Source organism: Crocodylus porosus, unplaced genomic scaffold (assembly GCF_001723895.1).
Source record: "Crocodylus porosus isolate Cpor-Errol unplaced genomic scaffold, CroPor_comp1, whole genome shotgun sequence".
Classification (NCBI taxonomy): Eukaryota; Metazoa; Chordata; order Crocodylia; family Crocodylidae; genus Crocodylus; species Crocodylus porosus.
Window position 1 is genome coordinate 5,791,592 of NW_017728934.1, and position 27,896 is coordinate 5,819,487.

The window sequence follows — 27,896 nt, forward strand, 5'->3', positions numbered from 1 at the left end:
CATATATAGAGACAATTGCATAATAGCTCAAAAAGAAATACTCTCGTTTATTGTGGAGTGGATGTGGGGGTGTGGATGGGTGAGTATGGGATTTCTAGGGGGCTGTGGGTGTGTGTGGATGTAAGTGGGTGAGTGTGGGGGGTGTGTGTGGGTATGGTATTTGTGTTGTATGATAGTGTGTGGGGGAAGGTGTGGCTGTGGTACTGGTGGGAAGGGTTTGAGGGTATGTGGGGTGTGCATGGGAGCCCCTCTGTGTGTACCCCCCTGGGCTGGTCAACACCTGCCCCCACCCCACAACAGCCGAGAGCCTGAGTGCCCTGCAGTGCCTCCCCACCACCGCCAACAGCACACAGCCCCAGTGCTCCTGGCGCCTGTTCTGCACTGCCCGGCCGTGCCATGTCCTGCCACCCCTGGGCATGCAGCAGGAGCAGCTGGGACCAGTGCATGCAGCCATGACCCTGTGCATGCCACACCAGCTCTGGGCTCACCTGTCCAGGCTGAGCAGCAGTGGCTGCCTGGAGCCCATGCCATGCTGGGCTAGCCTGCAGCTTCATCACTGCCACCTGTGAGCTGCCTCGCAGCTGCTTCACACTGTCACCACTGCCACACTGAGTGACGGTGACGGATCTGCAGGGAGCTTGGAGTGGTGCGGGCTCCAGGCGGCCACACCAAACACTGCCAGCGGCAGCGAGGAGGAGGGGCCGCTTTCCCCAGTGCCAAGCAGCAGTGTCTGCCCAGCTGCTGCTGCCACTGCTGATACTGCTCAGCCCCAGTGGGTGAGCCTGGACCGGGCATTGGGGCCCAGGCTCAGCAGTGGTGGCAAAGGACAAACTGCTGCTCAGCGTGGGGGGGAAAGCGGTCCCTCCCCCTCCTGCTGCTGGTGCTTCCTGGTGCAGCCGCTTGGCGCCCACGCAGGGCTTCCTGTGCCTGCTCTCCGCTGCCACCACTGCCCTGTGGGGCAGCCCAGAGGCAGCAGTGACATGGAGACACAGGGCAGCCCCACGCAGGCTTTGGGCAGCTGCACCAGGAAGCTCCAGCAGCAGGATGGGGAGGGGCCACTTTCCCCCTGCTCTGAGCAGCAGTTTGTCTCACACTGCTGCTGCTGCTTAGCCCAAATGGGCGAGCACGGGGCATGTGGGGTTGGGCCTGTGCGCACTGGTTCCTGCCTGTACCGCCAGGCTGGGGTGGCGGAGACTGGGAGCGAGCAGATGCACAGGAGCACAGCACCAGCCAGACGGGAGCCTGGGGCCCATGCTGGTGCCCCGGGGCCAGCACTGGCAAGGCCCAGAGTGTGGCAGCAGGAGCACAGTCCCAGATGGCAGGGGCTCTGTGGAGCCAGGCCAGCTCCCCTCTCTCCCTGCTGGCACAGCCCAGTCCAGCTCCATAGACCCCTGCCAGCCTGTACCCCACGTTCCTGCCGTCCTGCTCTGGGCCCCACCAGTGCTGGCCCTGGGACACCAGCACAGGCCCCACCCTCCCACAAGCCCGCTCGCTTCCACTCCCCTCCTGGCGCTGCTTTCCCCACTTTCCTGCCGGCCACTCCTGTACCATGTGACTCCTGGCTGGATGGTCACGATGGCAGGACTCAGCAGGAGCTGGCCCAGCCCCAAGGACTGGGATGGTCACCCATGGTCCTTCTGTGCCTCCTCACTCCCCCGCTTCTTACCTGAATTTCCTCCTCCAGCATAGGCAGGCATGGCGCAGGGTCTTAGGCAGGGGCTTCCGGTTGGGTGGGTGGCGCTGGATGGGAGAGTATTAGGATCATTAGCTGGAGTCTGCAGGTGACAACATCCTTTGAACCATACATGAAATGCCATTCAGGAGAGTACTTGCAGTTCTCTCATGACCACTGTGGATGGGGTCGTGAGTGGGGTGTCTGTTACACTTGGGAGCAACTCTGGGATCTAGCGTGTACTGAAGGTCTTAAAAACAAGGACTGAGAAGGGCACTGGGGTCTGACTATGGACTTGAGGACTTGGCTCCTACTCTGCCCAGCCCTGGCACTTTCACCCCTCAGCACCCTTTGCAGTGCAGAGGAGAGGGGCCAGAGCATTAGGGGTATGCAAAGGATTTGTACTGAGGCTGTTGCAACCAGATCCTGGGTCTGCCCAAGCTCCCTGATTGATGAGACCGCCTAAGTCCTGCCATACACATTTTGAAGTTGTTTTGGAGTGGATTCCACATTACACTGATCGTCTGAAGGCATTAGAGGACCTCAACTCTAAAAGGAGATAAAGCAGGGAGAATTTAGGTCAGATTCTCTAAAGCAACAAATGATTTGGGTGCCTGCCCTTTTGGAACTTAAGCAGATACGCTGTGAAGGATCCCATTTTCCAAAGGGACCAAGCCAGGCCCCTTTGAAATGCCTTAAGTTTGACACCTGAAATTAGAGGCCCCTTTTTCAAAATGACTTGCCCCAGGTGAACGGTGATGGCAGCCTGTCCCACTTCTCGAACTTCCAGATACACCTGGGGCTCTATCCCCTCACTCTTGGGAGAGGCTCCTCCGAAGCATCCGCAAAGCCATTTCACTGTTCTCAGTCATGTGTCTCCTTTTAAACTCATCTTTGCTGGGATGCCTGAAGACCTGGATGCAAGTTAAGCTGCTGATGTGCTGAATGACTGCCCACTGTACTGACCAATCTGTCTCCTTGTCTCCTCCTGTTCCCCATCTGCCCATAGTGTCTCTTGCTTTATACTCCAACTGTAAGTTCTGGGGGTAAAGACTGCCGTTTTGGTCCGTGTTTATGCAGCACCCGGCAGTAATCCAGTGGTTGGTGTTCATGGCACTAAGTAATCAAGTAACCATAATTAATAGCAATAAAAGTGAAAATGCAACCTGAAAGTCCTAACCATCCCACTCTCCCCACCCTAGTGGCTCCTCCAGTAAGAGAGTATCATACTCATGCCCAAACCCGTGAAAGCAGCTAGAGATGTCTGTCTACAGATTTCAGGGTGGTGAATGGGGAATAGAAATCAACCTCCTTGGGATCAGGATGCCTCTGAAAGCTGAGGGGCATGTTGGGTTTGTAACACAATCAGCCTGTGGTTGTATTTCAGGGAATCTGTTACCAATGAAGTCGAGGAACTTATTTAGGAAGGTCCAGGAGGATGAAGTGCCTCCAAAGCCCACCAGCACCGAGATGCCCGTGACGAGCATGGACAACGTGACTCATGCCACGAGCCAGGAGAAGAACGGGGAGGACTTGTTCACCAAGCTTAGCAACTTTGCCAAGGAAAGATTTAAGGAAGGGCTACAGAGCATTCCCTGTAAGTAACTGGCTGCTGCCTCCTCTTCCAGCACCCTTTTCTGAAAGCACTGTGCACTGGTCTCACAAAAAGACAGACCCTCTATCCCGTCAGCCCACCTCCAGTTAGGTCCCACATGGTGATGTTAAGCACCAGCTCTTTCCCATGGTAACCTCAGGCGGCAGTTACCATGGAGACCACAGGGTTTCTGGGTGTTATGAGACTACTGCCTTGCAGGGAATTAGATGAGGAGGGGTAGTTGTTACATATGATGCTGTAATAAAGCAAACCGTGGGAGTGCCTCTTTCCCATCAAACCAGATCAAAGGCCCTTCTGAGCCTAGTGACCCTGGGGCTGGCATGGTTAAAGCATGACCATTTCTGTAGCCAAGGCCACACAAAGAAGAGATGTGTCTAGCATTACATCCAGCTGCCTTTGAGTGCCCAGCCTGAATGACCAGGTGCCAGCTACACCTGGGTGCACTGGGGAGAGTCACCAGTCCAGAGCAGGCTTTGAACTCTTCCTGTTGCAGCCATTGAAACACATCTTCCCTGCTCCATCACCAGTGCCCCTACCTCTGGCCTTTCTGTAAATGCTTGTGGCTTTGGGGTGACTGTTTATCAGCACCCTGTGTCCCACTAAGATGTCTGTACTCTGTCTGCCCTGCTGCATTTTGGGAGCACGGTCTTCCTCTACAAGTGCTGTGTGCATGGAAGTGGCCCCAGGGTGACTGTGTGGCTGGTGTTTTTTGCACAGTGCCTCCCTGGGCCCTGATAGCCATTGCTGTGGTAGTTGGCCTGCTCTTCCTCACCTGCTGCTTCTGCATCTGCAAAAAATGCTGCTGCAAGAAGAAGAAGAACAAGAAGGAGAAGGGCAAAGGCATGAAGAATGCTATGAACATGAAAGACATGAAATCAGGGAACCAGGTAAAGCACCGCTCAGAACATCTCAGCCAGCTCGCACAGCCAGCATGGTACAAAGGGTGAGCTTATGTTCTGGCCAAGGTAAAGCCAGGGCAACCTGCTGGTTTCCCCAGCCCCAGGAAGCAAAAGCAGCCAGCTCCGTTTAAGGCAAGAGTGAGATACGAACCCTCACTAGGCAATGGGCAGGAGCCCGGTGCTTACATTAAGAAAGTAACCACACAAGGCAGAAGCAGTCCAATCGTTAGCACCAGCAGGCAGAGACCGGGCTCCCCACTGTCCCACAGCAGGTTACAGAGATGTTCAGCAAAGGGTTGGGTTATTTGTTCTTTGCTCAGGAGGAACCAGGTCTGGGGTTTAGGACAAGACCCCTTCCAATGTTTGTCTACAAGGTGTTCGCCCTCTTATCAGTATCAGGAGATGGGAGAGCTGACACTGCTGGACAGGGGGTCTTGTTTGTAGGCACCACACGCACGCATGTGCACACACACACATACACACACTTCTGACCAGTGCTCCATGTTCTTCTGTACCACCAGAGACTTTCCTAGCTTCATAGAGGTTAAGGCCAGAAGAGAACATTAGATCAAAGCTTCATATTCACATCACTTGTTACTATCCATCAACCTGCAGTCTCTGTTCATCCCTTGTCTCCTGGGGGTGGTCTTATCTGGACCCAGCCCTGTTCATTTTGCCCTTTTCCCTCAGACCAGGGAACACACAGGTAATGGCTCAGGGAAAAAAGGAAGTGGCTTGGAGCTCTCTGGTCTCTCCTTATAAAGCTCTCAATGAGCAGAATTTCCCTTCTGTTTGCCAGGAACCAAGATACTGCCACTGCCCTGTATAATCTGACACCTCTTCCCTCCAGTCCCTACAGGGTAGCTACCTGTTCCTAAAGCTTGGTAGTATTTGAGGTTCGAACTGGTCTAACTTCTCAGCTTGCTTTATCACAGTGGCAGGCAAGGTCCAGCCTGCAAGCTGGATTGAGCCGGCACCAGACTCCATTTCCCAGCAGGCGCTGTGAGCCCAGGAGTGGCAGCACGGGCAGGGGTTTCCAGCAGTTGTGGCAGGGCTACTTGCACAAACAGAGGATGAAACCCGGGAGCTGTTCATTCCCAATGGGGTGCAGGAAGAGATGGGGAGGATCACGCTGCCAGATGCACAGTGAGGAATAGTGCCAGGAGCCTTCCACACACACCAACTTGTGCCCCTTATATCTACCCTGACACAACGGCTGTGCCCTGCGGGCACCTGTCACGGCTTCCCCAGAGGAGCACTTGCATGGGATCCCCAGGCTTACACAGTCTCTGGGAGTACCCCCTGAAGACAGCCCAGACATCATAGCTTCTGGAGAGTCAGCCTTTTGGTCCCTGACCCCTCCTGGTTATCCATGGTCCCCACAGAGAGATGTCTTCTGGTTTAGTTTCTGGGAGGCCTTTTGTCACTTCAAAGGGATTCATAGATGTTGAGGTGGGAAGGGACCTCAGTAGATCATTGAGTCTGACCCCCTGCCCTGGCAGGAAAGAGCTCTGGGGTCAGACGGTCCCAGCTGGGGGTCATCTATGGAGTGCACCCGAAGTCCCACCCAGTGAAGCAGGCAGCTTTCATTTAAAGAGCCAGCAGTTCAGCTGGCAGAGTCCTCAACCATGAAGCCCAAGCAGTCTCTGTCAGCAAAAACAGCCCTGGCTGTTCTGCCTCCAGCCTCTGGGCCCCCCACAACCACACATGCACACAGTCTGGGGGGCTGCAACAGGTATGCCTCAATCACAGTTAACCCTTTTTTCCCTGTGTACAAACTAGCCAGGGAAACTGAGGCATGCAACATTATTATAACGTGAACACACAAATATGACAACAAACCCGGAGTGTATCATAGCAGCCCTTGGGATATATGCTTTGCCAAAGGAGATATAGCTAGATGCAACAACCACACAGTGATATAGTGGATGTGCTTTGAGCCCCAGAGAGATGGCCTCCCTTGGGGTTCCTATAGCCTCCCAGCACCCCAGAGCAGGCCAATGCCTTAGTTTAGTGTAGCTCTGAAGCACCAACAGGAGCCACAGTGCCTGCAATGATGATTACAAAGTTACGGAGGAGTGTCACATACAGGCAGAGGCTGAGAGACAACGAACGTACAGGCCATGCAGTAATGGCAGTGCAGGACACAGTAAGGACAAGAACCATTTCCCCACGCTTACCAGCACAGGTCTGACCACACCAAAAGTACGGTTCCCAATGAGATCCACATTTCAAGAGGCGGCACGAAGTGGCACATGCACAGTGCACCCTGGGTCTCAGCTACATGGAACAGAGTGCAGGCCCCTTTAAGGAAGACCTAATGCACCTGAGCCAGAGGAAGATCTCTGTTAGGGAACAGTAGAAGTTGCTGGGCTTTTCACCACTCGGTAGGCTAGAGGAGACAGGAGAATGCACATTCAGTCAGGGTATTACAATGTGTTTTTCTTCCTTTCAGTTTCCCTTTCCTTTTCCTATCACTCACCTCCTCTCTGCCTCCTGTTCCACAGCAGTGTCCTGCTGTGTCTATAAGTGTATTCTCTGTGTCAAGAAAATCTCACACTCTCTGTCCCTGCATGTCTCTGTGCCTTTGATTTCCAGAGAAACACTGGGCTGGTAGCAACTTCCGTGACTTTGCTGGGCATTATTCCATTAGAGGGAATGATGGGATTGGCTTATTCAGGCCCACAGACAGAAGAGACAATACTTTAATGTGCCTGCCCCTTTTAGGAATTGGCCACGTCCCAACAAAATTCGTGTCAGTATGGACAACATTTCCAAACCCAGTTGATCCCACTCCAGCACAGATGCAGTCTGCCCATACAAGGGCAAAGTCTGTTGTTTCTCACAAACACTGGATGTTGTTGATGACCTGTGTGGCTGCTGCCTCTATAATGTCATTCTCTTCCTTCTCTGTGCTCTTGTTGTCTTCCTCTGTGTTGTTCTGTCTCCGTGTTTTCTGACTAACCTGGATGGCAACTCACGGTAGGTGCCAAGTTGAATGACTCTTCTCTACTGGCCAAAGAGAGGGAGGGTCTGGGATCTGTGCAATGCACTAGGGTACCCACTGGCTCCAGAGCTTATGCACGGCAGGCTGAAAGCATGTTAAAGACCTATGAGGGGGACCAGGCAGTTGGGGATCTGATGCATCCACCAGGGAACCATGCCAGACCCATTCTGCGGCACAGATCCCTCAAATTGGGTCCAGGTTGCAGATCAGTGTAACAGGTAGCACTAATGGTTGTTCCTGTGGATGGGGATATTTTAAGCAGTGCAAATAAGAAACCCCCGACTTAGCTGCAGATTTGCTTCCTGTCTTTGTTGGTGTCTCACAGAACAGCACCCTGTTCCTGGTAGATCCCTCCTTCCTCCAGATAGACATACTTAGTGCAAGCACGGAGAATGGCTCTGTGGCCAGCACACCAGCCTTGGCGTAGGAGAGACTGAGGTTGTACTTCTGGCTCTGTCCTGGGACAAGTCACTCAATCTCCCAAAGACAGAGCTTGACCCACCTTCCCCTACCGTTATACACGTGTCCGCAGTTTACTGTGCCGGAAAGCCTTGGGGTTCCTGCTTGAGTTTAACTCTCTTCCATTCCCTCCATGGCCAATCTACCCAGAATCTGGCCCCCGTTCCAAACCTTCCTCCCAGGGTCAGCACTCAGCCCTCATCCCATGTGCATACATGGCCAGTGCGGAGCACCCTGCAACCTGCCCCACAGCAGCCTCACCCTTCCTCCTCCTTGCCAGATAGTGCTGTTTGCTGTAACAGATCTGTCAGATCCCATCGTGTCACCATCATCAGTGCTGCACACGGGGGCTGCCCAGGGTCGCATGGTCCTCGGTTAGAACTTGAGTGCTCCTACTGCAGAAGCTCTGGTACTCACCACTTTTGCTAAAAGAGGCTCCCCATTAGCTGAAGCAGTGTTAAGACTCAGCATGCACATTGCAGCAGGTCTGAGTCTCCATTGAGTAGAGGGCAGCAGCGTCTGTCTGTGTTGCAGCCACAGAGACGTGGCAGCAAACTCCTGTGGAGCAATAGGATTAAATGCCCCAGTGCTAAAGAGCTTGGATTTTACCAAACTGAATCCCCATGCGTCCCATACCTCCCTCTCAGCCAGTGCTGAGGGACGTGAATGCTGGAGCTGCTGATCCCTGCACTACCAAAAGCCTCTGGGCTGAGCTTGGGAGGAATGTGTGTGTGCATGAGTTGACAGCAGTCTCTACAGGCTCAGTCCTAAACTGGGCACCTCTGTTTCCTCTTCAGAACAAACAGGACGATGAAGAAGAGACAGGCCTAACAGAGGGAGAAGGCGAGGAGGAGGAAAAAGAGCCAGAGAACCTGGGCAAGCTGCAGTTCTCACTGGATTATGATTTCCAGGCTAACCAGGTGCCACGGCTGGGGCTGGGAGCCTGGGCTAAGGAACTCGTGGTGCAAAAGTGGGTTTAGATGAGCCATTCACATGGAAAAGATAGCTGAGGAGTGTGGAGCAAACACCAAGCTCTGAGCAGCACAGGTGCCTGCAGAGGGCTGTGATGTCTTTGGGTTCACGCACTTGTGTCCCCACTATTGTCCCTCTGGGCCTTTGAAAGGGTCCTTCTGGCAGTCCCCCTGCTCTCCAGAGTGTGGGCAAGAGAGGCTGTCAGGGGTCTTGCCACCAAGTCCTTGTCCAGGGCCCCACCCTTTGCTACCTGGGCCCTTTGCCCTTCCCAAGGGAAACTCCCAAATTCAGCTCCCAGATAGGGAGATCAGTGCTTTGGAGAAGGTGACCCCCTACTCCCCTGGCAGAACTGAGTGCCATCCCACTCTGGCTGCAGAGAGAGTGGAACAGGAGGGGCCTTCAGCTTTTTTCTATGTAACACCCAAATAAGCTGTCTTGCTGTCTTCCCAGCTGACAGTGGGGATCCTCCAAGCAGCTGAGCTTCCAGCATTGGACATGGGTGGCACCTCGGATCCATATGTAAAGGTCTTCCTGCTGCCTGACAAGAAGAAGAAGTATGAGACCAAAGTGCAGAAGAAGACTCTCAACCCTGCCTTCAATGAAACCTTTACCTTCAAGGTGAGCCTCTCCTCAGGCCCCTCGCTTCCTGAGAGTTGGGAGCCTAGGCTGGAGCTGCCCATTCAGGCATTAACTATACTAGGGATGGATCCCAGCCCAGAACTCCCCTACTCCAATTCCCAGGGCTTGGTGCCCAAGCTGGGAATTTCAGGGATAAAGAAGCTGGCCTCAAGAAATGATTAACCTGAGTATCTACCAGGGCCCTTTCCTGCTGCTGGTGTGCATCTACGTCCATGCTGCAATTCCTGCAGCTCATTGCATGAATAGGTAATGGGCCCAGGCTCATAAGCTGTGGCAGATTCAGATCCATTTGAACCATTCTTACCAAATCAGATCCTTTCTTCTATTGCATCCACACTACCATCATGCTTTGAAAGTACTCTTCTCCGTAACAGGTTCCCTATCAGGAGCTGGGTGGGAAAACTCTGGTGATGTCTATCTACGACTTTGACCGCTTCTCCAAGCATGATATCATTGGGGAGGTCAAGGTGCCCATGAACACGGTGGACCTGGGCCAGCCCATTGAGGAGTGGAGAGACTTGCAGAGCGGCGAGAAGGAGGAGGTGAGGCAGGTGTCTAGTAGCAGAAGGCGGGGGCAAAAATCATGCTTATGGGTCAGGAGCTGGACTTCCTGGGCAGCTCCATGGCTTTGGGGCTGAGGCTGCTTTCATGGTTGCCCCACAAATGGGCTCCTGGCTCTGCTTCGCACCACAGGGTGTAGGCTGCAGCAGGTGGATCCACCCTTCAAGGAGACAGCAGTAATGCTGGACAGGTGTCCCTTGTGGGAGAGAGTGCACCATCCAGCAGTTAGAACAAGGGCTGCTCATCACGACTCATGGGCTGTGTTCCCAGGTCTGGCTGGGGAGTGGAGTCTAGTGGGTTGAGAAAAGTACTAAAGTCCAGGGCCGGTTCCCAGTTCTACCATTGCCATGAGGCGTGGCTTTGAGATGTTACCAAGTTTATCAATTGAATCAAATTACCTGCCTAAGCAGTAGGGAGAAATCCCCACTTAACACCAGCCCTGGCTCTGTTACAAGACATGCAGGGGGTCTGTGTCTTGCTTATCCCACCTCTAGCTGCAGTTGGAGCCATAACGGGCGACATGAGAAAGACTCAGGGAAGCAGTTGGTGGGAGAGTCAGGGACTGAACCCCGATCAGAGTCTCAGCTCAAGCCTTGGCCATGAGGCCAGTATCTGCAAAGTGTCTTCCTTGTGCAAAAGCTGCATGTGAATATGAAGCAATAGTAAAAACACAGGGATCACTGAATTGCCTCAATCAGGGAATGTCCTGTTGGAAAGGCAGTGATACAGAAGGCGTGCAATCAAGAGAGTGGTTCACACTGGCTCGTGGGTGATGAGGTTCCTGCCTGTGCATCTCCTCCCATAGTTTCCTAGGGTATTAGCTCTCAGCCCCACAGGCAGGTGCTCTGAGGGACAGCAATGGCTGTGTGAGCAATGGGACGGCATTGACCTCTGCTTTCCCCTTGGGCCAACAGCCAGAGAAGCTGGGAGATATCTGCATCTCGCTGCGGTATGTACCCACCGCGGGGAAGCTCACCGTTTGCATCCTGGAAGCAAAGAACCTGAAAAAGATGGACGTCGGGGGTCTGTCTGGTAAGCACAGAACCACCTTCTAGCACTGGGTGACACTCCTAAGCCAGCAGCAAAACGCGGTCCCTCTGCTGGGGGACATTCTGGAGGGGAGTCCTTACCACGGTGCTTAGCACTCACAACACCTTTACAGCAAGAACCATGCACCTGATGGGGACACCTGCATGGTGCAGTCACACCTCCATGGCTCTGTCTTGAAGCCACATGGAGTTGTGCCCCCTGCAAGCCAAAGAGAGAAGCAAGCCATAGATACTGCATGTCCTATGGCTTTTTGTTGGGTCTGCCAGTTTAAACACCAGATCCCTGGCATGCAGCTCCAGTGGGGGCAAACACGATGGCTCATGCCCACCTTGCACTGATGTCAGTGAGTGCCCAGGGGGAAGCACCCCTGGGGGGTCTGGAGAAAGCGGCAGCTTGTGCAACTCCCTTCACAGACACCCACATTTCCATCTTGGCTGGAGCCGTTTGTGGCAGACACCAAGGAGATAAGGGAATAGGTGCCCTGGCTTAGTCAAATGCAGGGAGCCTCCACTGAGCTGTCAGGGCCCAGAGTATGTAGATGGTCATGTGCTAAGCAAACACCAGCACCAAGTGGGGCAAGTACCCTCTACTTCTGTTTCCTGCAGTGGGAGGAAAGGGCCCCTAAGGGTTGGCTTGTTGTTCAGATGCATTGGCCTGCTCTCTCTTTTACACTTACAAACAGCATCTCAGTCTTGCTTCCCTGGTCCCCTCACCCCGTGGGCAGAATGTGTCCCACGGGGAGCCCTTATTAGGCAGTGGCCAAAACTGGCTTTATAAATTAATGACAAAGATAAAGGATCATGACAAGCAGAGCCTGTGCTTCTACCCAGATATGAGCAGGTTAGCCCTGATAATCTACTGCATCAGTAATGCCAGACTCAAAAGGAAGGCTCAGGTTTATTATTAGGAACAAGAATCTTACAGGTCTCTGAGCTCACCAGAGCCATGTTTTATCTAAGCAGGAAGAATATAAGCTTTGCTCATGCAGCTCCCCTGGTGCCCTTCAGTCCCAGTGCAGGGGCTGCTCTTCCGGCCTTCAGCTCTTCCCACAACAGCTTTGCCAAGGTAGCTCAGCCATGACCTTCAGACCCCTGCTATTCCAGCCCTGTGCCCCATGCTTGCACACCAGCCCGGCAGTGAGATTTTTCTGAGTGCAAACTTCCCAGTGCCCCGTATTGGGCTGCGGGATAAATAAGCTTTTCTAGTAGCACATGCAGGCTGCAATCACACCAGAAATGTTTGGAGTCATAACTTGCAAGCAGTACAGTTTTGCGGGCCAGTGTGTCTGGGAAGGGGACTCTGGTGCTTTTACCAGCATGTCTCACTGTGCCCTGAGGACATCTGATGTGCCTTGTGCCAGAAAATATCTTCTTTACTACACCAAGCTAGTGCCAAGACATTTGCAGAGGTGATTCTGAGCTGAGAAGTCAGCTGGTGTAGACGTGGTCAGGCTGGTTTCCTGGTAGGAAAGAGTTTTGCCTCTGTCTCTGGAGCAGTGGTCCCTGACTTTGGCTTGCTAGTGAGCAACAATACTGAGCAAGAAGTGTGCTGCAGGCAAGGCCAGGTTGTTTCCTAACAAGCTGCTTTATCATGAGCAATGCCAGAGAGCCTCTGCCCACAAATCCTGAGTTAGGGAGCACAGCTCAAGAGCAATGAGACCTCCCACGCACTGGGCCCCTTGGTGATACTGCAGGCTCCTCTGGGCCAAGGAACCAAACTCCAGAAGCCTGTTTTTTAATGAAAACAGCAATAGCTTTCCAGGCCCAGCTTTCCACTGCCCAAATTCCAGCAGCATAAACAAAGCAGGCATGGGGGCTGAGTGATTTTGGTGCCCCCTTTGCACACACCCCTGCTCTCCAGCCCTTTAGCATGACTCAAGTTGGACCTCCAGCAGCAAAGGCAAAGGAGTCACCGTCATTCATGCTCTGCCAACATCTTGGTGACTGATCGGACTAATGAAGGCCTGTGGATCTGCTGTGTTAGATACCCCATGGGCAAAAGGTGATTAACAATCACGGTGCAAGATGACATGCTCATAGACTATCTGAGGCTAGATGAGGCTGTGACAGCTACCCTGTCTCACCACAGCCTAGTGCAGGCCAGAGCATCCAAGTTTGTGGTTCCTGCCCAGAGGCCAAACTATCCAGCTGAGCCAGCTTGTGTCATTCAGGAAGATACCCAGTCATGGGGTGACAGCAGCCCTGCCCTGTCCCCACGGCAGTGGCTCCCATAGGTAATTCCCCTCCCTGCTGAAAATGCACCATATTTCCAATCTGAATGTTTTCAGATCCAGCCTCCAAGCCTTCATCTGCTATCAGACACCTGCCCCATGTACATACATAATCCAATACAAGTAAATATATGGGGGCTACTTATTATTCTTTCATATTAGGGATTTGATAGCAGGCTGCCGTGTGTCATGATGCTGTCTCTGCCATCCCTTCTGCGTGGACCCAAAGAGCCTCCTACCTGGGTCTCTGCCCTCTCCCATCCTCTATGAGGTGCTCTGTCAGTGCTCCATCAGGCACCAGCTCTGGCTGCCTCTGACCTCTGCTCTTCTGGGCTTTCTTTTCAGATCCATATGTGAAGATCCACCTGCTGCAGAATGGCAAGAGGCTGAAGAAGAAGAAGACCACTGTCAAGAAGAAGACGCTAAACCCTTACTTCAATGAATCCTTCAGCTTCGAGATCCCCTTCGAACAGATACAGGTTCACTTGTCATGATTCTTGCCTTGGGTGCTGTGGGGTGGAGCATGCGGACAGGAGTGGTGGGTGGCCGGCACTTGAGGTCCTCTGAATGGAGGGACTGGCTCCTTCCCCCTCCTTGTTGCCTCATTCTCAGGCTAAAATAAGCGTGGCCCCACACATTTAATGCCACTTACATCTATCACAGTCCACCTGTGGGTGCTGCAGGTACTGCTGCATCGGGTCCAAGAAGTACCCACAGGCTGGGGTGGGCAGGCTAAAGCCAGCACAAAGAGCTTCAGGCTGGGTTTTGGCAGTGACTGCAAGGATTAGCCAGGAGCCCAGGTTGTGTGGTTTGGAGCATCCGTGGGATGTCACTGAGGATGCTGTCAAAGCAAGGAGCGCTAGAGAAAGCCAGTGCCTGTTGTCAGAGGTACCATCAGTATCAAGAGCCTTTAGACGACTGGGGGCTCAAATGTCACTGACAACCGTTGCCTTCCCATGGGGCTGCACAGCCTGAGCAGCTCTGCAGAAACACCCCCCACTCCTTGAAGAGCTTGCAGATGACACCTGCTGCTCTTGCCAAGAGCCTTGCCTCGCTGGCAGTAAGAGCCACTGCCTCATGTAAGGCCTAGCCCTGCCCTCAGTACGTGCTAGTAGGAGACAGAAAGGCTGTGCACAGCAATGGGGAAAAGAGCCCCAAAGCCATCAGCAGAGCTACTGAAGGGATCATGAGGTCCTGGGTCACTGTCTCAGCTGCTCCGCACTCAGTGCGCGTGGGCCACGGGCTGACAGGTGCCTTCTCCTCCAGCTGCCAACCCTGCACACTTAGCCTGGCAGTAAGCAAGGGACCAGAGCTCGCTCGAGAATTGTATTCAGGATCCTAAATGAGAGGAGAGCAGGGGTTTTCCTTCCTTTCATTTCGTCACCTGTAACAGATGGTTATAGGCGAATTAGGCTGCTACTGACCCCTAGACAGCCCTCTGTCCCTTCATACCCAGTACAGCCACTTGGATTTGCCCTCTGGGATCCCTGTGTGGGCAAATTTTATGCCCTTTACCAGCCCCTCTCCTCTGTGCCCTGCTCTTGGTGACCCTCATGCAGTCACAGACCCTTTGCATCTAGTCCTTGGTGACTCCTGCAAAGCCCCATCACCTTTCATGACTCCACAAGGGCACCGCTGATTGAAAAGTGGGCCTGGGCTCCTCTCAGCTTCTACCCATAAGCTCGGGCAGTCTGAATACATTTGTCCTGGTGAAGCCATAGCATGGAGGCTGTTGGCACTGGGTTTTCCCTAGTGTCCATCCCTCCCTGGAGACACAATTATCCTTCTAGCAGCCCCTTTTGTACTATATGAACTCAGTTCCCACAAGGGTTTACACTTCCTTAAGTGTACAGAATACAGATTTAAAATGATACAAGTTCTGGATGGTACCAGGGCTCTAGCCAAGTTAGCTCAGCCCAGGCTGAGGGGAGAAAAGGTCAGAGCTCACTTCAGCATCTGCCTGGGGCAGCTCTGATGCAGGGTGTCGGTGTGTCAAAGGGGCCACATTCTGAATGCCCGTTCAGGGGGACCTGTTACATCTATGCTGAGAAGTCAGAGCCATCTGAAAATACGGGGTGAGCTTTCCAGAGCTCCCAGGGTGTTTGGTGGCATAACATTGCAGCGGCTAGTGCCAGAGTCTCCATTAATGGCAACTGGTGCCCAGAGTTGTTAGGCAGTGTTGACCCAGCCAGCACCTGTCCCTTGGAATCACGACAAACACCAGGTCCCCAGTGGGTTTCCCTGGCACCAAGGCTGTTTCACAAGCAGTGCACCTGCAGTACCGCAGTGTTTCTGTGTACCTAAAGACCCCTGTTCCTCCCCCTGCTTCCTTCCTCAGAAAGTGACAGTGGTGATCACCGTCCTGGATTATGACAAGCTGGGGAAGAATGAAGCTATTGGCAAGATATTTGTTGGCAACAACTCCACCGGCACAGAGCTGCGGCACTGGTCTGACATGCTGGCTAACCCCAGGCGGCCCATTGCCCAGTGGCACTCCCTGAAGCCTGAAGAGGAGGTGGATGCAGCTCTTGGGAAAAACAAATAGGAATCCCCATAGCCCAGCCTGCGAACGCTCTCAGCAACCCAGAGCTATTGATACCTCAGTTATGCAACCTTAGGTTTTGGTTTTGTTTTGGTTTTAAGCTGAAATACCCTTTGATGGCTGTGGAAGGGTTCCCAGACAGTCCCAAGAGCTTTCAGAGGAAGAAGTTAAAGACACAGATGGTTTTTTCCATTCTTTAAAGAAGCTTAACTGTGCTGCATGTCCACCATTTCTCCATGCTATTCCTTTAGGGTGTGAAGTAAGTTTCTGTCCTGGGGTCTCCCTAGGCTGTGGCATCACCAGTCCACAGCAACACTTCTTCTTACTTTCTTTTTGGTTACACACTTGGACCTTTGAACTTTGTGCTAAGATGATACCAGAGCTTGACAGGGTGAGATGACCAGATACACTGTGCTTGCTTTGGGGATGAACACAAGCGGACTATGAGAGCCCATGGAGAAGACCTCTAATGAACATCTGGACACCTTTCTGCTTCGCCTCTTGATCCCTTCATCCCTGCTAGCTGTCTGGCAAAGAGTGAGAAGCAGCGTGGAGATGGGAGTGCCTGGAATCTGCCGAACATCAGCAGGTTTAGCTCCTTCTGGTGAGAGAGCTGCATTGCTTGGCATTCACCTGTGGGACATCACTGCCCAGTGGTACCTAGGCTGGGCATTGAGCCTCCCAGCCCCAGCAACTGGAGGCATATGGGAGGAGCCACAAGAGACTGCATGCTTTGGTAACAGGACACGAATGATTCCAGTTTCAGTGTAGGAAGGGGAAAGGAATTGTAGTTTTTGAAGAACAGTGGCCGCGTCTACACAAGATGCTACTGTGCAGTGGTTACTGTATAAACAAGTACTAAATAAATGTGCAGCAACCGGAGTTACTGTGCAGTAGTGCCGGCAAATGCCTTTTTTTGACGCCTACTGCGCAGTAGCCTAATACGACTGTGCAAGAGCATCTGGGCATGGTTTTTGCCATGTGATGCTACTGTGCAGGCAGCGTCTCGTGTAGACATGCCCAGTGTTATTGAAATGACCAGGTATGGCAGATGTACAGTTTTAGCCAGAACTGAGAACTCCCTTGCTGCTCAGAAAAGCCCTATGCTGAACTGCCCAAATGGCTGTTTGAGCTTCTGTAATCGCCGTATGGGCTAAATGCCATCCTAAAGATGACAGCTGTGGGTTGTTCTGCACACATTGCCCATCATGTTTTGCACTGCCGTACTTCTAAGGATATTTGACTTAAACTTGTGCAGAACCACCAGGAGGGTTTCACATGTCAGGTATTCAGAATGCCGGAGGTGACCACATGGAGATAGTAGTTATCAGAGGCATATGAGTTGCTATAACTGCTCCAGCATCTGGCATGTGAGGGTTGCAGGAAGCCTGGTGAGTGGTATCTGGGAGAAAGTCACCTGCATTGAAATTTAGGACAAACTCTTTGTGTGTTTGGCTTTGCTCTCCACACCCACGGCATAATCTACTTTAAGGCCGCTGCCCCAGGCTCTGGCACTCCATTCAGAGCGTGAGGAAAGTAGCCAGCTGGAGGGGCTCGCTCTCCATACCAGTGTCACACAGATCTGAAAGGGGTGCTCCCATGCGATGAGGGAGAATGAATGCATACCAAACCAGGGACCAAAGACACCCCAATGGCCAAGGTATCTGCTGCTCACTACAAGGCTGGTTGGATGGTAAGCACATTCTAGTTCCTTTGTCTCCCTACAGATATAAGCCATAACCATGTTGCTGACCAGTATCTGCACTGATTATTAAAGAGCTTCTCTGCTTTACCATTCCCCCAGGCACAAAGACTGGTGAATGTCCCAAACCCATGGCTCTCTTCCTTGATGGCCATGGGGGCTGGGACACAACTTGATAAGAAAAAGTGGTTGTATCATTCCCATGCCACAACTTTTGCCAACTTTAGAACAATAGGAACTACCAACCCCTTCCTGGTTCGGCCCACTCTGTGCTGGAGTGTATGACCAAGCAAGCCAATGTCCATTTTCCTGCCTGTAATTCCCAAAAGGCTTTGAATTTTGTTGGCTGTGTCTCAGTTCAGCCAGTCCATGGGTTGGAAGTATCTGATGAACAGCCTTGCTTGGGCTTCCTCCTGTCTATCTGTCAGTCTAATGCGGATGCAGTCTGGCCATTCCAGACAATGGGGCCCCCTCTGAAGTAGAGTGGCCATCTGATACAGCATATTCTTGCAAAGGTTGGCCAGCAGGCTGGACTCTCCCTGAGTATCAACTATATTTTCCTGCCAGTGAGATGGTTTGCACTGAGGAAGAGTTTCCCAAGGAAGGTGCCAGGTGTCTCATAGTTTGGGACTGGCCCCTATCAATAGCAAATGTCCTTTAAGAAACAGTCTCAGCTTGGCAAAGCAGGTGGGCTTAGTAGAAGCTGACACATCTGACCAGCCCCATGCCCTGGCAGTTTATAACTAAGCTGAAGAACTGAGTAGGCGCTGACATTATGGTTTCTAGTGACCAGGATCAACTGTGAGGGCAGTGATCTTGGAGTCGATGGGGGGCCAGGGTCCTGTGTTTGGGACACCTCCCTGAAGGTGAATTTCACACTGCATAGAGGACTTCTGCCCCTGCAGTGCTGGGGCTTCTCTAATGCTGAGGCTTGTTTGCCCTGGGGGCAGTGCTACCAGGTAGGAACAGCCCAGTTCACTTGGAGTCTGGGGAAGGAGCAGGGTATTTTACCCTGCCTTCCTCTAGGGTCCAGGGGAAGCAGGAGGCTAGGCACAGGGTCAGCTGGACTTAAGCTTAAAGGAAGTGGTGCTGGCATCTAGATTCACCCTGAATCTCTCCTGCCCCTTCTCTCCTCTCCCCACCCCCGCCAAGTTCTCTTTGGTCCCCTCATTTCAGTTACCCACCAAGCCTCCTCAAGTAGGTGTGCTGCATTGACAGGTCCCAACCCAGGCCATTCCATTCATAAGGCAAGGAAGAAGAGAAGTTAGGTTCAAGCCCCTATCAGGAGCAGCCTAAATAGGAGTTTGAAGGCCAGGCCTAAACTAACCCATTACCCCTGGAGCAGCAGCACCAACCAGGGCACGGCCCAGGCATTCAGACCCCCCACTGAACATTTTGCTCAGCTCAGAACATGCCCTAGCACGTTGCTGCTACGTACATGTAGGAACTGCCCACAGGTGCACATTTAAATCCCATCCCTCTGCCACATCACTGATTGGCTCCTACATTCTTGTTTTAAAAAAAACGCCCCATATTTCCAGTGCAGACAGAGCTGACAGCGCCTGTGCGATGCTCTGAATCTGTACGTGAGACCTAAGAAGCGGTACCTTGATGCCTGATTCTATTTCATTGCTGCATGTTGGCAAAAGAGAAGTTGCTCAAAGGCCTGGGAGGCAACTGCAAGGGTTGCACTCTGCAGAACGTGCAGGCACCCTGCTCAGCGGTGTCCAAACTCCTGGTGCTTTTGTTGCTTTAAAGGGTGACAGAAAAGGAAGCAAATCAGCCTTCAGAGGGTAAAAATATAGTTCTGTTTAAAGCCACAGCATTCCCGGCTTTGCTTAAATACTGGTACAACTGTGTGTGTGCGTGCGTGCGTGCGTGTGCACGCACATGTGCGCATGCATGCACACACCCCTACATTTTCACATAACATGGCTGCGTGGGCTTTCATAATTAGGGACCAGCCAAAAATAGAAATTGTTAATAGGATTTTTATTGAACCAAGAGGTGCAATAAGTGCCCAGGGCTTATGCTGTCAGAGATGCCACCAATAAGTGAATTGGCTTGTTAGCATCTTCCCCCATTGTGGGGGGAAGGGGGGAGTCTTCCATTCCCATGGTGCCCAGTAACACTGACCTCACACCAGTTACATTAAATCAGGATGTAACTCTAGAGTCCCCTACAGTGGAACATGCTTTTGTTGTTCAGTTTCTATTTATAGAGAACATTAAGCATGTAAAAACATTGGTTTGCGGGAGCTGGTGTGATCAGTAGGAAATCGGCCCAGTTCAGCTGGCACATGCACACGGGCACACACACTCACCCAGCTGTACGGTCAGAAGTATTCCCAGTGCTACTGTCTCCAGGCAGGAGGTGGCCCGTTGCCACTGGTGCTGTGGCAGTGAGACTGGGAGCGAGTCTTGCTGTTTGATGGGGCGCGTGGGTTCCATGGGACCTGTTTAAAAGTGGGGGAGCCTGTGACTTTAAGACACAGCAACTCTTTTTTTGGTTTTGTTTTTCAATAAAAAGGTGGGGGACAAACCTACTCAAGCCATGTGAGCCTCATCCGAACCCTTCATTTGTGTGTGATTATATATAAAATGCTAGTGCTGTATATCAAAACCAGAAAATCACCAACCTTGTGAACAATGCATGAGAAACAATCACAGTGTAAATAGCAGCATGGTTAAAGCTGACGCCACGTCCCTCGCACACCCGTGGGTCATTGTCCCTCTTGCAGAACACACCTGGGCTATGGTGTCATTTTTTTACATAAGGCGTGAATGACTATTTTACCTGATGAGATAGAGTGAGACCGATACGAAGGCAGGCAGCCAGCCAGCCAGAAATCTTTATTACCCAAGTGAGTGGTCTCAACAATGTAAGTTTATTTTCCATAAAAAATAATAATAATTAAAAAAAAAGGGAAGGAACAAAGCATGCCTGATCCATTCAAAATGTCTGGAGGGGTGAACTACAGCCCAGTCTGGCAGTTAATTACATGTGTCTTGTAACCTATACTTGCAAAACTGTAGCTTGTTGAATTTATGCCATGTCCAGGTAGCAGCAGCGTTGTGGCTTCAGCGTCCTGTGTCGTGTTGGTGCATTTCCACCGTAAAAGCAAACTTTAGAAGCCATATTAGATCCCGGCCTGCCAGGATCCTTGAGTGGGGTTGGCCGGCAGGTGATCCTCGACTCCCCCGCCCCCTCTTGTGGTGTCTGTTCAGGAACTCCTGGTCCTTGTTTCCCTATGGGCAGAGAGAGGTTGCTGGCTCAGGGTGCTGGCCTACCCCTTGAGTTCATTTTTTGAGCCATGAATGTCAGCTCCAAGTCTTGACCGAGGCCAAGGTCCAAGCCAGAGCCTGGTCTTGCGGGGCTTGAACTGTTGTGGTTCTGTGGTGCTGGGATCCTGGTGACATGTGACAGGGGTAAATGCCCAAGTCCTTCCTTGAGCAAACTCCCACTGCCCAGCTAAGGCCTGAGTCAGTCAAAAGGGAACAACATCATTACCCTAACTGTGGCATTGTATGTCCTATCGAGTTGCTCCAGGGAATTAAAATAAAGCAGATCTGATAACACTTGCATCTGACAGTGCAGCTCTCTCATCACTGGCACAATCCTTTCCCAGCCAACAGCAGACAGACCATCCCTGTGCTCAGCATAGAGGGGCGAGATGATGTCAGGACCAGCCTGGGACTGGTACTCTCCCGGGTAGGAGGAGGGCAGGTATGGGCCAGGCTGTGCTCCCTAGCTCTGCCACTGACTCCTTGTGTGGCCTTGGGCAAGGCTGAGGAAATACATTCAAAGCTTTGGGTCTAGGGTCTGGAGCCAAAGCAGCACAGAGGTGGCCCCATGTTTAGGTGCTGTTTCATTTGGGCGCTTCCCCCTTCTCATGCCCCCTCCAGTGATCACCTGCTTCATCTGGACTTGAAGCCATTCCCTTTCCATGCAGATTTGGATGGTCTGCTGAGGGGCTGGGACCAAACTTTGTGCTGCTTTTGAAATCTGGTTTGGAGCAGATGCAGGCCAGGTGCCACCACTATGGGCCCTGCCAGGGAGGGGGAGGCAGGCACGCGCCACTGGGCTGAGGGGCACTAGGACCACTACTAAAACTCCTACCTGCTGCTGCACTTTGTCCACTGGCATCTCCTAGTGCACCCAGTGGCACATGCCTGCCTAGTCATGCTGATCGCCACAGGTGGGCCTGCAGCTTGCAGGGATTTAGACTCAGATACCAGAGGCTGAGGCTCCTTCCTCTCACTGAACTCTAGCTACCCTGATGGGATAGGCTGCAGACTCGTTTCTGCACCTGATGCTCTTTTTCTGAAGGGTCGATTCTGTGAAATGACTTGTTCCAGGAGACGGTCCTCCCTCCTCCGCAGCCTGAGCGCAAGGAGCACCTGGTGAGTCGAGCCTCCGCAGTCTGAGCCTGAGCTGGATTGATAGGTGGTGATTAGACACATGGCTTTAGCCTCCCCCCACACCAGTTTAATCCCTTCTCTGAGCAGGAGTAAAGATTGGCTAGAAGTCACAAGTGCTCTCGGCCCCTTAGGGAGCAGAGGTAGATGACTATCATTAGGACAGTTCAGCTGGTAACCTGTTTCCTGGGTCCCTCTATTTGGGGCAGCCACCTTAGAGCGTCTGGGCTACTGCTGAGGTGCATGGCAGGGAGCAACGTTCTCCCAGTGCGTTAACGGGACAACTGCCATCAGCACGTGGGCCTGCCTGTAGTGAGCTTGGGCAAATTTTTACCTAATCACCATGGTTCTGGGGTCCTAGCCAGAGGCTCTGAACGCCCGTCTTCCTGCTGCCGCAGCACTATCGTGCCCCCTCCAACCTGGATTGTCTGGTCAGGCATCCAAGCCTTCATGCTGCCCCATTTTCTCCTTGGGTTGGCCCAGGAGCAAAATTCAGTCTTCCACAATGCAGCTGGGAAAGGCGGATGCAAGGGCACTGCAGTGCAGGCCTCAGGAACAAGGTGCGTGAAGGGCAGGGCTCTGGCACGTGGGGAGGGGGCTGGGATGCTGCTGGCTAGAAGCTCAGCTGCATTCCAGGCTGGGGATGTTGACTAGACTGTGCCAATTCTCCTGCCGGGACTAAAGCCCGAGGTTCCTGGCTAGAGGGTCTTGCCCCTCCGCTCAGGGGGTAAGACTCCTTTCTGACCCCAAATGTGGTGATCGGTCTGACCCTGAGCGGAGTGGCATGGGCTTTGCCTTCCTCTATAGCAGGGGGCACAGCCCTCTTTGGAGATCTCTTGCACATATTCTACCAATCTGCACAGCAGCAGGACACAGATCACCACTGTTACCTGGGGCCAGCGAGGGCGCTGTGCTTTGGGGCTGTGCAACAGGGTCGACTGTGTGGCTTGAGTAATCCCTTAGACAAGGATTTGTATGGGATAGCTTGGACAGGGATGAGCCTGCCTCGGGCAGGAGCTGGGCTAGCTGACCTTCCAGCCCTGCTTCTCTGATTGAGCTGCACAGGGAGGAGGTGGTGATGTTTATAAAGGACATTCTGCAATGCAGGGAAGGGCAAAGAAGCCCTTGAGTGAATTTGGAGCTGCTAGGTTCCCACGCAGAGCCTAGGGCCTGTGTGTGTAGTGGGAGGGTATAAGCTGCAGGGACCTCTTGTGCTGGGCAGGAATCCTGTGATCTACTGGCGTGAAGTGAAGCCCAAGGTAGGTCAGCTGCATGCCAGCCCACATAGAACTAGGCTCAGCCTCTGATGCAAAGGGGAGCTGACCAGGGAAGGGACTTGCCCAAGGTCATCCAGCAGGCCAGTGGCAGAGCCAGGAATGGAGTCCTCATGAGCACCTGCCCAGCCTGTTTCAGGTCTACCTACTGCCCAAACTGCCTGTTCACTGCAAAGAGCAGCACAGGGAGCAAAGTATCTGTAGGGTGAGGGCAGGAGCACCAGGGAGAGGCACAGCCCTGGAGAGTTGCAGCCCTGTGCTCCTTGCCCAGCAAAAGGCATGGGATGGGTGAAGACATCAGGCTGCTCCCTCTGCATCTCTGGCTCAGCGACTCAGGCAACAGTCTGCCAGCCTCATAGCTGTCCTGCCACTCTAGGGAAGGGAAGGGAAGGGATCCAAGCCTTCAAAACCCAACATTCAAGCAAGACCCAGGCTGGCGCGTGGGGTATCCTGAGACCTTGGCCCTGCTGTTCCCTCTCCCAAGGGGTATTTGTATGATCTCCCTCCTTGTCTCTCACCAACACCAGCCTCCACTCCTGGCCCCCGCACCCCAGTCCCCTGCCCTTCCTGAGTGTGCCACGGTCTCTGCAGCACTGAACACCGGCAGGAAACTGCTTTTAACGCCCTCCCCCCTTGTGTGGACTCTGTCGTTTCTGTCTCTATTGTCAAATTGTTATTTTGTAACAATACATGTCTCCTTATTAAAGAAACAAGCTGAAAGAAGTCTTTGGGCCTCCACTTGTTCTTGCACCCGCAGCCCTGGTGGGGAGTGGGAAGCAGATGCCGGAGGAAGGAGCCGCAGCCTTACAGCCAGGGCCACGGCGCACCTCAGCCCAGAGTCGTGGCCGCCAGACCCTGCTGGCTCCCAACGAAGAGGAGGGGGGCACTGGGCATGGGGGGAGCCAGGGCGGGGGGCTCCCACCTGCAAAACTGGAGAGCCAGCTGGAGTGGAAAGCAGTGGCTCCCTGGGTGATGTGCCCCACCACAGCCTCCAGGGCAACGCTGGCCTTATGGCACGGGGCCACCAGAGGATGTGAGTGCCAAAGAGCTGAACTGGCACAAGAGGAGACAGGCTTAGTCCAGGACCCCCAACCCTTGCAAATGTCAATCCCCACTTGCAGCCTGAACAAAAGGCAGTAACAGGAGCCCCTGGCAATTCAACAGGCCACCAGTTCTGGAGCACATGTCCACTGGGCCTGGGTCCCAGACCTCTGCCTGGGTCAAGCTGGGGGCTGGCACGAAGACCAGTGTGCATGTGGTCAGAGTCCCCAGCTCAAGCCCTGCAAGAAGATGGGCTTCCAACTCATTCACATGAACGAAGCAGCAAGGGAAGGTGCCACAGCTCAGGTTGGGGCTGCTGGTCTCACTATACACCCAGCACCCCTGCCCCATGCTCAGCCCCTCTGCAGCCTGGGGCAGGACAGCACTGCAGGCTCCTCTTGTGGGAGAGTAAAGGCCCTGGCATGGCAGCTGGCAATGCTCCCTGCAAAGGGGTGGGCGGTGGGAGTGAAAGTCAGCCTCAAGCGCAGAAGAGGCAATGACCAGCACTCCCTCCTTTCCCAGCCAGGGGTGCAGCTGCTCAGGTCTTTCCTACCAGAACAACAGACTTTAGGGGCAGGGCCTGCATCCAGAAAGCAGTTTCACTTCAGTGCCTGCCAGGGGCAGATGCAGAGGGGCCTTGCCACCATGGCTGCCCCCCCCCCCCCTTTCAAACTCAGCACAGGAGCAGCAAGCAGCTGGGGACTCAAGTCCCTGAAGCAGGTAAGAATACCCCATCCCATCCCCTCCAACCTCAGCAGCACGTTCCCCTCCTGTCCCATTCCCCCGCTCCCCGTGCCCACAGCTGCCACTCCCCTGTGGGCAGGGGAGGCTCCAGAGCTGCTCACACCCTGCTCCAACCCAACTGCCAGGCAAGCCTGACTCAGCCATGCCAGGGATAGCAGCAGGCAGGCTCCCCCTTCCTGTCTGCCACCCCCAGGTGTCCCCAGCCAGCACAGGCACAGGGAGAGGGAAGCCACCTGCTATTGCCACTGTTCCCAGCTGGGCCCATCTCCCTGCCCAGTCCAACTGGAGCATGGCAGAAGCAACTTTGGAGCTCCCCTCACACCTGGGTCAGCTGGAGACAGTGGTAGCAGCACGGAGGGGACCAGGTGACGTGAGAGAGGAGGGGATGTGCTGCTGGGCATGGAGGGGGTGCTGAGAGCTGGGGCAGGATTCTTCCCCAACGGGGGGACTTAACATCCCCAGCTGCTGCTTCGACAGCACAGTCTGTCTGTCCTTGGGTGGGTGGGGGAAGCAGGGATGCAGCCACCCCCCCGGCGCCAGTCATTGCTCTCACCACCCCTTACAAAACTGTGCACCTACCCACAGTCCCTGCTGCCACACTGAGGCAGCTCCACAAAGTCTCTTAGAATAGGAGCCATGGGGGCAGGCGCCTCTTGCTCGGCACATGCAGCAATGGCAAGTTCAGCCACATTGTACCCGTCTTCTGACCCAAACTTAAGTCCAGGAATGTCCAATCTGTGTGGCCAAGTGCTATGGATTCCCAGGCCACATACTTTGCATGTGTCCCCATGCCACACCATGTCCCCCCCCTCCCCCACTGCACCATGCTATATGGCTCCCTACCCCCGTATCATATGGCAGGCAACCCCTGCTGCACTGCACCAACATCTCTGGGTCCCCCTCAAGTTCCCCAGGAACAGGGGCCTCAGCTCCATGTTGTGCCATCCCACCCCCAGGGGCAGGGGCAGGAATAAGGAGCGGAAGCTGGAGGAAGGAAGGGGAGCCTAGAAACCCCAATATTAGCAGCAGAAGCAGGGCCCGTGCCAGCTCTGTTGCTTCTTTGCGCCACATACAGACCACTGGGTCTGGGAGAAAATGATGGGGCAATTAGCGGGTCCAAATCCTGCTGGAGGAAGGTCTACAAAGCTCCATTGACTTGGATGGTGGCTCTGCAGCATTTAGGCTATGAACAGAATCAATGCCCTACAAAGCCACAGCATAGCTGGCAGGAAGCCTCTGTGTCCCACTTTCTTGTAAGGGGTGTCCACTACCAAAGTGCCAGGCCAAAGCCATAAGGGGGCGGGGTGGGGGGGACAGAGGCTCGAGGCTCTCTGGCATCAAGGAGCTTTCTTCTCATAGTCTGCAGAGAAGAATCTCTCCTCCAGACACGTCCCTTGCTCAGCAAGACTCCAGGCTGCTTTCATAAAAGGTAGTTAATGCTACACAGCAGAGATGCTCACCCCAGAAAATCCTTCCTGTTTAACTTCATCCCAGTCCCAGGAAGGGACAGCGATGCCTGCGGAGAGATACCAGGTTCAGACATGCACTAGCTAGGGACAATAGGGAAAAGTCCCTTTATTGTTTGCAGACAAGGTTCCTTGGGTAAATCTGATATCTTTTATTAGACCAACTCAAATAGTTGGAAAAATTCTTCTTATCAAGCTTTTGGGTTTAAATACCCTTTGTCAGGCTGAAGAAGCACCTGCAGCTGGTGTGTGCTTTCTCTGGCTGGAATGCAAGTTTTTGACATTCAAGACCTGGTGCCTACTCCAGACCCGGACTGCAAGATGCATTTCATGGAGACCGACATCCAGGTAAGGGTAGCTCAGGGATTCATGACCCTGGAGCTCTGATGCCATATCAGAGTACGACTCCCCCCACACCATGATCTTAAGACAGGAGGCTTCTTCCTTAAGTGAAACCCCAGGAGTCAACAGGATGGATTGCTACAATGTCCCCAGCACTAACTGTAGGTTAAACAGCTCAGCAATTCAAGTTGTGACAAATAAAAACCCTTGGGGCATCTTTACATGTGCTTCAGGTTGGGGGGGGGTGCTTTAATTCGAGTGGCCCTCAGGAGCTAATTTAAGTGCCTGCAGCATCATGTGCATTCAGCGCATGTTGGTGCGGACACACTTGCTCTACTCAGACATTGCTTTCATGCCACCATATTCATTTTTATAGCGCAAATGTCCAAAATTTGTGGCCATAACAGAAGTGGCAATAGTTCCTGCTGCTTTATTGTAATAGGTGTCTGTTAGCTTTACGGAGCAAGACTGCAGACAGTCCAGAGCTTCCTGTGCTCTCTGGCCACTCCAGGCAGGTGTGCTAAGGCCTTGAGGGGCCTAAACCTTGCACCCCAGGAATTCCCATGTAGGATTGGGCCCCTTTGAGCCTCAGGAGCAGCTGCTTGGCTTTTCCTCTCTTACAGAGACATGCCCCAGGGAATATCTCCACCCTGGCTTTCCCCACTTACTGAGACATGCCTCACACATTCCCCAGGCATGTCTCTGTAGAAAGGGAAAGCTAGGATTGCCCGCTTGGAGAGACATGCCCCAGGGAATCTCCTAGATGCATCTCTAAGCACAGGACACAGCCCATTGTCCCACAAGCATGAGACCCTGCCCAGCACAGGACAAGGGGCTAAGCAGGTTTCACACAATGAAGCAGATAAGCTGTGGTAGGACACATCCTTCCTCTGCCCCTCTGCTTCATTTGTCAGTTTATAGCCTCCAGTTCAGAGCCCATGTACCAGAAAGGAGCTGTTAAAGGTACAAATAGAGTTTATAAACCAGGGGCTCAAGGCTCAGGACTCCAAGGACATCTCTAAACTACAGGGTTGGCAAGCCCCCTCCAAGCCATGCCAGCACACCTCCATTCACCCACTCTTACAGGCATGCTCATCACAGAAATATGCTGGTGAAGATGCTCCGAAGTTTACCCCTAGAGGCTCCTTTTTGGTACATTTGAGATGCATCCCAGGGGAATTGGCCGAGGTCATTGCAAGTCCCCTGGGACAACTTTACGAGCACTCGTGGTGCTCTGGTGAGGTACCGGAGGACTGGAAGAGG

The 27,896-nt window shown here is 53.2% G+C and overlaps 1 protein-coding gene across 2 annotated transcripts in view; it reads left to right on the plus strand.

Annotated features, from left to right (window-relative positions):
* Window positions 1-16,515, plus strand: part of SYT2 (synaptotagmin 2) — a 93,958-nt gene extending 77,443 nt beyond the window's left edge. The window contains exons 3-10 of one of the 2 annotated variants that reach the window (XM_019546387.1): window positions 3,060-3,269; window positions 4,005-4,174; window positions 8,450-8,572; window positions 9,075-9,242; window positions 9,638-9,805; window positions 10,739-10,856; window positions 13,450-13,583; window positions 15,443-16,515. In XM_019546387.1, coding sequence (XP_019401932.1) covers window positions 3,074-3,269; window positions 4,005-4,174; window positions 8,450-8,572; window positions 9,075-9,242; window positions 9,638-9,805; window positions 10,739-10,856; window positions 13,450-13,583; window positions 15,443-15,649 — 1,284 coding nt within the window. In that variant the 5' untranslated portion in view covers window positions 3,060-3,073 and the 3' untranslated portion in view covers window positions 15,650-16,515. The remainder of the gene's footprint in view (window positions 1-3,059; window positions 3,270-4,004; window positions 4,175-8,449; window positions 8,573-9,074; window positions 9,243-9,637; window positions 9,806-10,738; window positions 10,857-13,449; window positions 13,584-15,442) is intronic. The other variant, XM_019546388.1, reaches the window with a different exon arrangement.
* The last annotated feature ends 11,381 nt before the right edge of the window (window positions 16,516-27,896 follow it).